General features: G+C 40.8%; 1 protein-coding gene across 7 annotated transcripts in view; it reads left to right on the plus strand.

Moving 5' to 3' along the window:
* The window catches only part of atp8b4 (ATPase phospholipid transporting 8B4), a 272,971-nt gene that overhangs the window by 82,317 nt on the left and 175,361 nt on the right, over positions 1-15,293 (plus strand). For 6 of the 7 annotated variants that reach the window (XM_078530237.1, XM_078530243.1, XM_078530244.1 and 3 more), the window contains exon 2: positions 9,589-9,654. In XM_078530237.1, the coding sequence (XP_078386363.1) occupies positions 9,627-9,654 (28 nt within the window). In that variant the 5' untranslated portion in view covers positions 9,589-9,626. Of the gene's footprint in view, positions 1-4,340; positions 4,359-9,588; positions 9,655-15,293 lie in introns of those variants that run through there. The other variant, XM_078530242.1, reaches the window with a different exon arrangement.

Here is a 15,293-nt window from a genome sequence, read left to right on the forward strand (position 1 = left end):
ATTCATTGATGAATTGTATTATTCTGATGGGCATCAGCATCCAAACCTAGACTTGAAGCCACTGCTGAGCCCTCTGCCAGTGGAAAATCTCGGCCTTCAATTTGTGGAGTAATGAACCCAGCTGACTCTTTGATTAATTATCTTGACTGGCACTGAAAGAGTTAAAAACAATCCAAGTTCCCATTTGCAGGGCTAGAAGAGAACACCCAGGTTGGGAGTATTTCCTGTACAATGTCTTCCCCTATTCTGTGTCTCATGAAAAGAGACATTACCTACTCTCTCAGCAGATGTTCTCGTTCTAAGAGCAGGCTTTTGGCCTGCGTCAAGATGGATTCTCTGAGGTACATTTGGGAACAGAATTTGCATATTTTTGTGGTATTCTGATGATATGTGCAGCGGCAACTGGAAATGGGTCAGGTAAAACCACCTTCAGTAGCCACATAAATAGCAATAAAAAGAGGAAATATGTTTAATCTCCCCAGAGGAAATTTATCTCAATCATTCAGAAGTCAGAGTGGAACATTGTTCACTCTGAGGTAGGCAGAAGGGTGATTGACTACAAATTGCACACATTTTAATTGTGATTTATTTCTAGAATGACTTTTACAATGTTTTATTTTTACAGGACTATGTTTTATTGGGAGACAAAAACACTTGTTTTTTTTTGTAAAGATAGTTCTGGTGCTGATCACATTGGGGTAACCTGCATTCTGGTTAATGTAAACTGCTGGAATAAGTGACTCATTAAGTACTAATGGCATTTCATTTCAAAGTAATTGACTTATATCAGTAGTATTTTCAGATGAATAACGCTGCAACATACTGCATTTAGCATGTTGCTTGTGCTTTGAAATTAAATAAATTAAGAGAGACGCAAATAATTTATTTTACACTGAATTGTTGCGTATTCCAATCTTGGAATCCAAATTTTCTGGTTCCATGCTATGCTACAGTACTGACAAGGGAATGGCAATTAAGCTGATGTCTGAAACAGTGTGCGGTGTCACAGTGCACATTATGTGACTGAAAGGAAAATTACTGGCTTGTGTTCATATCATTTAAGAAGCAGACTTCCTTCATAAATTTCAAAATGGGCAGGAGACACCAAATGCGTAAGCCAAACAGGAGCTCAGTTAAGGTACAAGTGCTTTGATTTCGGTATTAATTGTAATATATACTCGGGTTCTTGGAATCCGGGCATGAAATTGGTCTATGTTAGTTGTGCAAAACTGGTTGATGGCAAATCAGCAGCCTATTTTTCATTGCGCTTGGTTTTCTTTTTATTGAAGTCAGCCAGGCACAGTGTAAAACCGGTTCACAATGAAGCTGTTTTTGTGCTGAAGATGTAGATCCCTAGTGTGTTTTACTTTTTAATTACTAATCTGTGGGATCATTTTCATCACTAGTGATTCACAATGCTACTCGCAAGGAAATGAAATGGTATCAGATGGGAAATTTTGTCTTCTGTTCTGGTGGACCTGTCTCTGATTCCATATTCTACACATAATGTCACTCCCCCAAACACTATGGATATTATTAGAAAAGTTGTAGCTACTTCATCCCTTAAGAATTGTAGAGGTAGCATTTCATAAGTGAGTTTGGGGTCTAATTCTGCTTCAAAGTATTATGCTGTTTAATAGTTTTCCTTTTATTTTGCTCTTTCACCCAGTTTTCCAATACTTCAAATTGTTAAAATCCTTCTGTTTGTGTTTAAATGTCTTCTGGGCCTCATCTCTCTTTCCTTCTCTCAGTAACCTCCTCCAGCCCTGCAAAGCGCTGAGCTCCATATTCCTCTGACAGGTCTCTTGGGCAGCAAACCCCCCTCCCACAATTGGCCAGCTGGTCTTCGGCCACCTGGACCCCATGCTCTGAACTTTCCTTCCTAAATCCCAATGCGACCTCCCCTCAGACCCTGCTTAAAACACCAAGTTTTTGTTTGCCCCCACTAATATTTCCAACTTTGGTTCCATGTCCTTTAATTTAATAGTACACTTTTGTGAATCACCACAGGATGTTTTTCTACCCTAGTAGTTGATTATGACGGTGATGATGACAATGAAATGCTAGGCTATTTTCTGTGACTAATTTATTGTTCCAAATAACATTTTGTACATATAATTAAATTGAAGGTTTGATGTATGGTTGGGTAATTTAAGACATGATATATGGTTGGTGTAGTACGCTTGGATCTGTGGTTCCCAAAGCTTTCCACCACTGGGAGTTTCCTTGTTTGGGTCTATTATAGACTAATTGATAGAGATTGATTGTGATGATTAGTCAACAATTCTATTATCATTGTATCATGTGATTACTAGAATTGTAGAAAATGAACTACATGCACCAGTCTTTTTTCATCTCGCCATTCCCATGGTACTTTTATCACCTTAGATGATTTAAGGCAAAGAGAGCATCTTTAAATAGCTTATTGCAATTTATCATGAGTATGCTAACTATTCTTGCTAGGCTACACTAACCTAATCAAAGTTCCAGTGAATCAAAGACATAAAGACTGTTGTTTAGCCATTTATATCAGTGAAACATGTTTTTGGAGTGGCAGCGTCTTCGAGCACTGTGGCTAAAAGGAAAAAGAAATGAAGGTTATGGAAGGAATTTCTTAAGGTCTCTCTATTGGTAAGAAAATCATAAGCAGCATTTTTGTCCTGGACAATCACTTGCTAGATCAGTTTTGTGTACTCTTCTGGCATCATTACCACTAAAATAAAAAGTTACTTTCCTTGTCAATGCTCTGAGAATAATGGATGTTTGTGTCTGCCATTTAATTCCAACAATATTATCAACAACTTATTTATATAGTGCCTGTTCCAAGAGGCTTCATAAAAGCATAACACTGAGCCATGTAAGGAGACATTAGATCAGATGGCCAAAAGCATGGTCAACAAGGCAGGTTTTATGGAGTGTCTTAAAGGAGGAAAGTGAGGTAGGGAGCCGGAGAGGTGCAGGGGGTGAATTCCTGGTTCAAGGCACCTTAAGATGTGGCCAACTATGGTGGAGCGATTAAAATTAGGGATGCTCAAGAGGCCAGAATTAGAGGAGCCCAGATATATCTCAAAGGTGTGTGGAGCTGGAGATTACAGAGATAGGGAGGGGCAGGGCCATGGAGTGATTTGAAAACAAGGATAAGAATTTTAAAATCAAGCTGTTGCTTGACCAGGAGTCAACGTATGTCAGCAAGTGCAGGGGTGATAAGTGAATGGGATTTTTTCATGGGATATGGGCATCACTGGCAGGGGCAGCATTTGTTGCCCTTTGTTAATTGCCCTTGAGTGGCTTGATAGGCCATTTCAGAGGGCAATTAAGCATCAGCCACATTGCTGTAGGTCTGGAGTCACACGTAGACCGGACCAGGTAAGGACAGCAGATTTCCTTCCCTAAAAAGGAAATTAGTGGGAAGGATTTGGTGCAAGTTAAAACATGGGCGGCAGAGGTTAGGATGATCTCAAGTTCAGAGGGTAGAATGTGAGACCAGCCAGGAGTGCATTGGAATAGTCAGGTCTAGAGGTAACAAAGGTGTATATATGGGGGGTCCCCAACTCTTTGGGTGTTTCAGACATTCCATATATTGGCAGTGTGACACCAGTTACCTGACAAGTAACCATATAAACATACGAATTAGGCAGAGTAGTCCACTTGGCCCCTTGAGCCTGTTCTGCCATTCAGTTAGATCATGGCTGATCTGAATGTAAACTCAACCCTACATTCCTGCCTACCACTAATAACCTTTCACCCCATTGTTAATCAAGAATCTATCTAGCTCTGCCTTAAAAATATTCAAAGACTCTGCTTCCACTGCCTTTTCAGAAAGAGTTCCAAAGACACTCAACCCTCAAAAAATTTCTCCTCATCTGTCTTAAATGAGCAACCCTTTATTTTTAAACAGTGACCCCTAGTTCTAGATTCTCTGACAAGAGGAAATATCCTCTCCACATCCACCCTGTCAAGACCCCTCAGGATCTTAAAGGTTTCAATCATGTCATCTCTCACTCTAAATTCCAGTGGATACAAGCCTAACCTGTCCAGCTTTTCCTAATAAGACAAACCACCCAATCCTATTATTAGTCTAGAAAACCTTCTCTGAACTGATTCTAACACATTTAGATCTTTCTTTAAGAAAGGAGACTAATACTGTACACAGTACTGCAGATGTGGTCTTACCAGTGCCCTGGAAACTGAAGCATAACCTCCCTACTTTGTAATCAATTCCCCTCACAATAAATGATAACATTCTATTAGCTTTCCTAATTACCTGCTGTACCTGCACACTAACCCTTTGTGATTCATACACTAGGACACCCAGATCCCTCTGAATCTCAAGAGCTCTGCAATCTCTCACCATTTAGGTAACAAGTTTCTTTCCTTTTTATTCTTCCTGCCAAAATGAATGATTTCACATTCGCCCACATAATACTCCATTTGCCAGATCTTTGCCCACTTACTTAACCTATGTCACTTTGTAGCCTCCTTACATCCTCTTCACGATTTACTTCCTACCTATCATTCTGTCATCAGCAAATTTAGCCACCATTCCTTCAGTCCCTTCATCCAAGTCATTTATATAAAAATTGTAAAAAGTTGAGGCCCCAGCACTGATCCCTGTGGCACACCAGAAAAAGACCCATTTATGCCAACTCTGCTTCCTGTTAGTTAACCAATCTCCTGTCCATGCCAATATGTCACCCCCAACACCATGAGCTTTTATTTTCTGCGTTAACCTTTGATGTGGCACTTTATCAAATGCCTTCTGGAAATCTAAGCATAGTACATCCACCAGTTCTCCTTTATCCACAGCACATGTGACTCCTTCAAAGAACTCCAATAAGTTGGTTAAACATGTTTTCCCTTTTACAAAACCATGTTGACTCTGCCTGATTGCTTTGATTTTTTTCTAAGTGACCTGCTATAACATCTTTAATAATAGTTTCTAACATTTTCCCTATGTCAGATGTTAGGCTAACAAGCCTATGGTTACCTGCTTTCTGTCTCCCTCCCTTTTCGAATAAAGGGAGTTGTATTTGCTATTTTCCAAAATAACGGAACCGTCCCCGAATCTAGGGAATTTTGGAAAATTCAAACCAGTGCCTCAACTATCTCAATAGCCACTTCTTTCAAGACCTTAGAGTGAAGTCCATCTGGACCTGGGGATTTGTCAGCCCACAGCCCCAACAATTTGCTCAATATCTAGTGATTGTAATTCCACTACCCACCTGCCCCCACTTCCTGTTTTACAGCTATTCCCAGGATGTGTCCTCTATAGTGAAGGCCAAAGCAAAACGCCTGTTTAATTCGTCCACTATCTCCCTACTTTCCATTATCAATTCCCCAGATGCACGCTCTATAGGACCAACGCTCACTTTAACTCTTTTCTTATTTAAATATCTACAGAAATTCTTACTATCCATCTTTATATTACTAACTAGTTTTCTCTCATACTCTAGTTTTTCCCTCAATCTTTTTGTCATTCTTTGCTATTCTTTATATTCTTTTTCAATCTTCTGACTTGCTTTGCTATATGCTTTTTCTTTAAGTTTGGTCGTGTCTTTAACCTTTTTAGTTAGCCAGAGATGGTGGGCCCTCCCCTTGGAATTTTTCCTTTCTCATTGGAATGTATATATTCTGAAATATCCCTTTTAAATGTCTGCAACTGAATTTCTATTGACATATCCCTTAACCTCATTTGCCAGTTCACTTTAGCTAGCTCTGCTTTCATGCCCTTATAATTGACCTTAGTCAAGTTTAAGATAAGAGTCTTGGACACACATGTTTCTCCCTCAAAATGAATGTAAAATTCAATCATTATGATCACTGCTACCTAGGGGTGCCTTCACTATGAGGTTATCAATTAATCCAATCTTGTTGCTCAATACCAGGTCTAGTATAGCCTGCATCTGGGTGGTTCCAAAATGTGCTGTTCTAAGAAACTATCCCGGAAACATTCTATGAATTCCTCATCTATGCTACTGCTCATCTGATTTTTCCAGTCTATATGTAGATTAAAATCCCCCATGATCATTGCTTTACCTTGCTGACAAGCTCCCATTACCTCTTCTTTTATATTCTGTCCTGCTGTGTAGTTACAATTAGGAGGCCTCTACACCACTCACACAAGTGACTTCTTGCCTTTATCATTGCTCATCCCACCCAAACCACTTCTACATCCTGGTTTCCTGAACTTAGGTCATCTCCCGCTAATGCCATCATTAATTAACAGAGCCACCCCACCACCTCATCCTAACTTCCTGTCCTTCCTAAATGTCATGTACCCTTCAATATTCAGGTCCCAATCTATGACATCTTGTAGCCAGGTCTCTGTAATGGCTGTCAGATCATATTTATTTCTATTTATGCCAACAGTTCATCTGTTTTGTTTCAAATGCTACATGCATTTAGATCCAGAGCCTTTTTGTCCTTTTATTATTTTTGTAGCATCAAACCTTATTACTGATTAACTCTTAGAATTGTACTCTCTATGACAGGAAGGGACAGTCTGTTTATTATTTCCCATATTAATACCAGTCTCTCTTGCCTTGTCTCTACTCTTTGGTTTACCACATCTTCCCAAATTTTACCCCTTGCCCCCACTATTCAGTTTAAAACCCTTTCTACTTCCCTAGTTATGCAGCTCGCGAGGACAACAGCCCCAGCACTGTTCAGGTATAGACCGTCCCAACAGTGCAGATCCCACTTTCCCCAACACTGGTGCCAGTGCTCCATAAACTGGAAGCCACTCCTCCCACACCAGTCTTTGAGCCACGCATTCACTTCCCTCATCTTATTTGTCCTATGCCAATTTGCAATGGCTCAGGTAATAATCCAGAAATTGTTAACTTTGAGATTCTGCTTCTTAATTTGGTGCCGTGCTCATCATACTGACTATGCAGAGCCTCCTTCCTCATCCTGCCTATGATTTTGGTACCTACATCGACCACAAGCACTGGATTCTCCCCCTCCCACTGCATGTTCCTCTCCAGCCCTGAGCAGATGTCCCAAACAGGAGTGTGAGCCTCTGCAATTGTCCAACAGGTTTGAGGTTCTCTCAGCTTGTTTGGATGAGACTGGGGGCTTCAGGGTGGCTGAACAAACTGACCATGGCACCATGGTACAGGAAGCCATCCAAGTGGGGGGAGCAAAAAGGCATGTAGTTGGAGTAGGGCCTGCTGCCAGGCAGGCAACAAAGCCTGAACTCTTGCTTTTTCCTACAGAGAACAGTGTCAAACACCCTCACTATACTGTCCCCTACTACCACTATCTTCCTTTTTGCTCCTCCCACTTGGATGGCTTCCTGTACCACAGTGCCATTGTCAGTTTGTTCAGCCATCCTGCAGCCCCCAGTCTCATCCAAACAAGCTGAGAGAACCTCAAACCTATTGGACAATTGCAATTCTGGGTCCCCTTACCTGCCTCACTCACAGTCAAACCCTCCTGTCCCTGGCCACTGACCAAATCAGAAGACCCTATCCTAGCATAAAGCATCCAGGTAACTTTCCCCCTCCCTGATATGTCACAGAATCTGCAGCTCACCCTCCGGTTCAAAGACTCTGAGGTGAAGTTCCTCAAGCCGCAAACACTTACTGCAGACGTGTTTGCCCTGGATCACGATGTTATCCAAGAGCTCCCACATGCTGCAGCCTTGACACATCACCTGTCCCACCATCCTTAATGTATTTTAAATAATTATATTGATCACTTATTTATGTCACTTTCTTATATATTTTATTAATTTTACCATTAAATTATGCACTATTTTAAACCTTAAGGATAGAATAGACCTTAACAACTTACCAGATACTCACTATACAGCTAGCTCCTTTCTTTGTAGTAGAGCAAGAACCAATTTCTATGGGGTTAGAAAGTGGAAACAAGCTCTTCACTCAGTTAGTCAGCTGCACTCCATTTGCCAAGGCTGCCCTAAAGAACCTTGAATTTATGGTAAACTGAACTGGGGCTACATAACCAGATTCAACCAGTTAGCTAATTAATGACTCAGCTCCTACAGCTGAGAGTGAGTTTACCCTGTCTCAACTGCAAGAAAGAAAGAACTTAAGCCTGCTTACACAGTACTTTCCAGTTACTGCTAATTACAGACTAGATTAGGTTTTAAGAGCAAAATTTAAGAACAGAATTAACACTTAAAACTCCCCTCTCACCAAACTCCAAGTCTTCAATCAGTTAGTTGGCTGTACTCCATTTGCCATCTTCATTAGTTTGCAAGAGGTGTCAGCTGTGGCTCAGTTCATAGCACCCTCGCCTTTGAATCAGAGGGTTGTGGGTTCATATCCCACTCCCGGAAAACCAAGAACTGTGATTGTACTCGAAAGAGTTGCAATCTGTGACTGTTGATAACTCGAAAGAGTTTCATTAGTTTGCATGTTGTGCATTAACTTGTTGTGAACACTTGTCTTGCAGTGTACAGGAGAGTAGCTTTTACAATTCACTCTGCCCCAACTAACTTGAGAGCTTATGTTAGTTTGAAGTTTAAATCTGCCTCACCTTTATTGAACATTTCAAGTCCAGCTGAGAGAGAAAATAGCTTAGCAGGTCTCTGATACCTTTGACCTGACTCTTTGAGAGGTTATTTTTTAGCTTTCCCTTGTTGACCTTATTGCTAACTGGGAAGATGGAGATTGCAAGATTGGCAGAGATTTCAAATAATAGCCCTCAAGGTATTTTCTGAAAAGCTTCCCTTGCTTTGACCATAAAGAAAAACTTAACTGCATATCCTACATTAATGTCAAGTAACTTCGCCATCTCAAATGCAAGTGAAGCAATTTTGGCAAATATCGCACAAGTTATATAGACTTGTCTTTTCTGCTGAAAGTCAACCAGGCAAATGGCCCCTCACTGGTCCTAGTTGAACTTGTAACTAAGCTAGATTTTGGAACTGCTCGGTAGATCTGACTGTTGGCCAAATTTAATTACAGTGGACTAGATTTTCTGCCTCTTCACAGTCAATAGACAGAAAAAAATTATCGAGGGTCGACAGTAAAAATTTCAGCAGTAGTTGGAGACTGACGGGTTATTAAGCTCACCAATTAAAATATGCTTAAACAGAGTGATGTACGTAGGCTGTGTAATGCTACCCTGTCTGTCCACGTTACTGTAGTAACAATGCAATGCAGCATAACTGTACTATCACTGCCAATGAACTATATAAGTATGGAAAGATTGAGTGAAATAAAATACTCAGCCTGCCTCCAAAAGTAAATTTTTTGTTGGAATTTCAAAATACATTTTTTAAATGGTCTGTGAGTGACATAGAGGGGCTCCTGGTCTAAAAATATATAAACTTTGTAAATGAAAAACTTAGTTTATGCCTAAAAGCAGCTGGAAAGGCAAGGAACTCAATTGTAGTTTTTCAGTCTTATCACCAGTGTTGAATTAAATAATTTGGTTTTATTTTACTGTGAGGTGCCCTGTAAATGTATCTTCTGGGAAGATGAATAAAGCTGATGATACAAATGGTTATAATTAGACTCCACTTATGAGCTGTATATTATCAGAGTTATTGTGTTACTTAATGTCACTGTGACTTGCTGACGCTATCCATTTTGTTGTTTTTATTTCTCTCCCTAGGCCATCATTTGGGCCCAAATCAAAGGTAACCTGATGCTATGAAGCTCTGTAGGGATAAATTAATAGGTGAGTAAATCTCCTCCTATTGAAATAGAAATAATACACAGGTCATGCTAATCTGTTTCTGTCAACTGTTGCGATAAGCATTTGTCTTCAGTAAACATCATTGTATGAACAAGAATGCTGGGCGAGCGATAGAAGCTGCAACAACTCACCAGGGCTTTTTCTCTCTCAGATTGAGCACAGTGTGACTGAGGATCTATCATGGAGTGGACAGGCTGCTTTTAACTGCACAACATGCTGGCAGGGAGAGATAAAGTGGATCATGTGTTTTGCTCTAAAGATTATTGTTCCGTGGAGTAATTGGAGATGTGTGTAACTCATTTTCCAGCTCATTATCGGGTCCCCACATAACATTATGCAGTCTGGGCTACCTTTAATGTTTCACTTCAGTGAACCGTAAAGTGACCTAAGAGAACAGTCTCCTTGAGGTTCCATAGCAACCTGTTCATTTGTTGTCTGTAGTTGTGGAATACTTCAGTGGAGCTGCTTGCTTGTGAAAATGGGTGCTTTCGTAGTTTTACCTATGTGTGCCCTAAGGGTTCAAGTGAAGCCTGCAGGTAGATATTCTTTTTCATTCACATATGTTGTCTCTTGCCACGTGCTGGCAATATTAATTTGCATGTTCAGTGGATTATAGAGTTGAGCTGGTTTAAGCTTCACAATGTCGCTCGAGTGATGTTTGTTTTACACCTGGCATTTGAAAATGATAACTCAGCTTGCACAGAGCTGGTGATCTTATTGTGCCGTGAAGCAGCCAATTCTATGCTCATGCTTCTAATTTAATGGTGCTGACATAGTAAATAATTTGTGTGCTATGAATTGTACATGTTCTGTGTTCACCTGCCTCAATAGCATTAATAATTGAAATCAAATCCTTTCTCTTAATTGCTATCTTTACGAAACTTTTCTAACAGTTACTTTTGGGTATTGAAGCCTGTTTAAGATATCAATTTAGAAGAAAACCATTTGTGTTAGGTCCCCAGCTGTAACTCTATTCTAATCCCTTTGCTCGAAGTAACAAGGTCAGGTATTAAAATTGATCAGGACTTTAACAGTCTTGCTCTAAAATAGATACAGTGATGCCATCTTCAAAGCCTAAAATGGTCCAATAATGATATTTATAAAAATGGGTGCACAAAGCCTGATCTGTTCTGGCTGCCAAATGAAATATTGCCTCTTAGCCTCTGTATCTTCAGGAAGCCTGGGTTCAACAGCTCAGTGAGGAAAGGTAGGGACATCAAAAAAGGAGGAGCTGACAATCCAAGTTGTAATTTCAATAAACTCTAGCTCAGAAGAGGCTTTGCAAACCATTCTCTGAGTGTCATTTCCTATCCATTGTATCAGCATAAAAATTACATGCCAACAAACAACTGATGCACCAGATGTCTTTGTGTGATCTTTGCTGCCGCTGCCAACACAACCATAAATAAATTTTTTATCCCATCGCAAACATCTCGTATGGCTTGTTACACCCAATCTGAATGGGATATGTAGTCAATTATGGAGAAAAATGTGTGGAAAAGAACACCTTTCCCATGAATTAGCCTGCTACCTTGTGTGCTTGGGAGTTGCATTTTATGAGGGGATAAGATTCAGAATGTGAGAGAAGAGCTAATTCTTACGTTGTTGTGACATCAAGGGCATATTCAATTACCCTTTACTTTTGAACACTAAATTAATTATTTGAATAAATACTCCAGGAGCAAGTCCTATAATGGGGCTATGCCAATGTATCATCCCAAAAAAGGAATGTATTCTCCCCAAAGTGCAGTTGCTGTGCCAATCGTGGCTCCATGAGCTTCATGGTTTGATCAAAACTCACCACAAAATGTGTCTATGGATAGACATCTTTGGAGTTTGTTTTGCTTATTAGCAGCATATGTGCTTAGTTGCTGAATGGAATTTTTCCACTAGTTTTGCTGAACCACAAGTCAAGGGTACTAGAGAGGGAGGATGGGTGACCCGCTTCTTGGTCACCACCCATTGTTATGACATGGCAGATGATGTGTGCCATGTGAATCAAATCACGAGGGAAACTTGATTGCGCTATCACAACAGTTTTGCAACTTGTATTTATTTTGAGATACGTGCACTGAATTCAGAAGTAATAAGTCCACCAAGACTTTTAGAGACATTTTAAAAACTAAATTAAAATATTTATTAACAAAAGAAAAGATTTCAAGCACGTACATAGGACTATAAATTACTACTATAACTACACCTAAAATTCCTAATTAACCTGACTCCCAGTTGCACCCCCTTTAAGGCAACAGTCCAAAAATAGATTTTTAGATTTTAAACAGATCCAGCAAATTAACACAATACCCTGGACAGTGGAATTCCAATTGAATTTTCCCCAGCTCCAGTTTCTGTAGACAGCAGGCTTATGCACAAATACTGCAGGCTTCATTAAGGCTACTTCACACACTTGGTTAGATCTCGCAATATCTTCTCCTGACACACAGCCTCATTCTCCTTTATACTTCTCCTGACACATAGCCTCATTCTCCTTTTATACGTGTTTCTCCCTTTTTAATGTGTAAATTCCATTGTTTCCATATGTCTTTGGAACTTTACCTTTCTCATAATATAAATCTTTTCATGTTGCCAATATTCTTGTTAACCTCTTTGAAATTCAAACCTCCCTTCATCTATCTAAAAATGCAAATTCCTGTCACACCTTACATCCTAAGACCCCAACCATGTTTTCCTACTTAGCCTTGCAAAGACACTTCTACACTTCTTTTGATAACTTCAACTTGCAGGCTGATTGGCTACAGTATGTAATTAAATTACACACAGGCAGAAAAACACAAGCCCCTATAAACCTACTTCACAATAAACTAGAAAAATATTATGAAAATTATTATACCCTCATGATAGCATACCAGCCATTAGGTGAGAATGTCTGACTTACACCTTCTGCCTCTCTCCAGCGAAGTAGCTGGGATTTGGAACTTGCCATTGGACAGATTTAATCTCTGTACATTTATTTATTGTTAATGATTGCAAAGGGCATTGATACTAAGATACATCTTAATCATGCAGTCAAAAGTAATCTACCATTTCCCATCCTTGTTGTTTTATTGAGTTGCCTATTTAATGTACCACATGTATTTCTTAAGAGGTATATGGGGTTTTCCCATTATGTACCCTTTCCGACAACCACTGTGGTCAGTTACAGCATTTACAATGTCAGAGTATCTTATTCAGTGAGGATTAGAACTGTTTAGCATTTTGCATTATTGATAATTACCTCATCAGCTCTTTTAACAGAGGTGTCACCATTTCAAAATACCTCCTGGAAATTTGCATGTGCTGTTTTTCTAATTCATTTATAGGATATGGGCATCGCTGCCTAGGCCAGCATTTATTGCCCATCCCTAATTGCCCTTGAGAAGATGGTGGTGAGCTGCCTTCTTGAACCACTGCAGTCCATGTGGAGTAGGTACACCCACAGTGCTGTAGGGAAGGAGTTCCAGGATTTTGACCCAGCGACAGTGAAGGAACGGTAAAATATTTCTAAGTCAAGATGGTCGGGATGGTGAGTAGCTTGGAGGAGAACTTCCAGGTGTATCTGCTGCCCTTGTCCTTCTAGATGGTAGCAGTCGTGGGTTTGGAAGGTGCTGCCTAAGGAGCCTTCGTGAGTTCCCGCAGTGCATCTTGTAGATGGTACACACTGCTGCTGCTGTGCGTCGGTGGTGGAGGGAGTGAATGTTTGTGGATGGGGTGCCAATCAAGTAGGCTGCTTTGTCCTGGATGGTGTCAAGCTTCTTGAGTGTTGTTGGAGCTGCACTCACCCAGGCAAGTAGGGAGTATTTCATCACACTCTTGGCTTGTGCCTTGTAGATGGTGGACAGGTTTTGGGGAGTCAAGTGGTGAGTTACTTGCCGCAGGATTCCTAGCCTCTAACCTGCTCTTGTAGCTATTTCTTGATATCACGTGGAGTGAGCTGAATTGGCTGAAGACTGGCACCTGTGATGCTGGGGCCCTCCGGAGTAGGTCGACGTGGATCATCCATTCGGCACTTCTGGCTGAAAATTGTTGTGAATGCTTCAGCCTTATCTTTTGCACTGATGTGCTGGCTGCTCCATCATTGAGGATGTGGATATTTGTGGAGCCTCTTCCTCCAGTGAGTTGTTTAGTTATCCACCACCAGTCATGACTGGATGTGGCAGGACTGCAAAGTTTAGATCTGATCTGTTGGTTGTGGAATCGCTTAGTTCTATCTATCACTTGCTGCTTATGCTGTTTGGCACATTTGTAGCCCTGTGCTGTAGCTTCACCAGGTTGACACCTCATTTTTGGGTATGACTGGTGCCGCTCCTAGCATGCCGCTGCACTCTTCATTGAACCAGTGTTGATCCCCTGGCTCGGTGGTAATGGTAGAGTGGGGGATATGCTGGGCCACAAGGTTACAGATTGTGTTCGAGTACAATTCTCCTGCTGCTGATGGCCCACAGTGCCTCATGGAAGCCGAGTTGCTAAATCTGTTCAAAATCTATCCCATTTAGTAGGGTGGTAATGCCACACAACACTATGGCGGGTAACCTCAATGTGAAGATGGGACTTCGTCTCATGTGGTGGTCACTCCTACCAGTACTGTCATGGACAGATGCATCTATGGCAGGCAGGTTGGTGAGGATAATGTCAAGTATGTTTTTTCCTCTAGTTGGTTCCTTCACTAACTGCCACAGACCCAGTCTAGCAGCTATGTCCTTCAGGACTCGGCCAGCTCAGTCTGTGGTGGTGATACCGAGCCACTCTTGGTGATGGACATTCAAGTCCCTCACCCAGAGTACATTCTGCACCCTGGCCATCACCAGTGCATCCTCTAAGTGTGTTCAACATGGAGGAGCATGGATTCATCAGCTGAGGGGGATCGGTATGTGGTAACCAATCTGATGCCATGAGACGTCATGGGGTTCGGAGTCAATGTTGAGGACTCCCAGGGCAACCCCCTCCCGGCTGTGCACCACTGTGCCGCCACCCTGCCGGTGGGACAGGACATACCCAGGGATGGTGATGGTGTGAAGCCTGGAACATTACCTGTAAGGTACGATTCCATGAGCATGACAATGTCAGGCTGTTGCTTGACTAGTCTGTGAGACAACTCTCCCAATTTTGGCACTAGCCCCCAGGTGTTAGTAAGGAGGAATTTGCAGGGTCACCGGGGCTGTTAAATGGTTTAAAAGCATATTCAAAAGAACATTCATTTTTACACATTACAGATTTGTCTTTGATTACAAGTGATGCTTTCTATATGTGTTGTTATATTGAGTTATTTGTTTTCAGGCTACAAGCTGTTGGATGTTGAATGCATTTGTGAAATAAAATATTCAGGAGTGAAGTTTATATTGGCAAATTGAAGTTTGATTCAAAGTTAATTTTGTTTCTGAATTCCAGTTGCTAATTCAAGTGAAGTACTGAAGTCCAAGCAGTATCGTTTTGAGAATGCTGTTAGGAAATAGAGACAGTTTAAGTAAATTATATTTGTATTTGTAGGTGTTAGGCATACGTTTTAGCTTTAAAGTTTAAGTTTGATTTGTATTTTTGTATCTGTGTTAAGAAAGGTCAAATTGAGGTTTAGTTTCACTTTAAAAGGGTGCCTACATTTCTAATTTATGACTATAAGCTAAGTT

Source organism: Cetorhinus maximus, chromosome 26, assembly GCF_964194155.1.
Source record: "Cetorhinus maximus chromosome 26, sCetMax3.hap1.1, whole genome shotgun sequence".
In the NCBI taxonomy this organism is placed as follows: domain Eukaryota; kingdom Metazoa; phylum Chordata; class Chondrichthyes; order Lamniformes; family Cetorhinidae; genus Cetorhinus; species Cetorhinus maximus.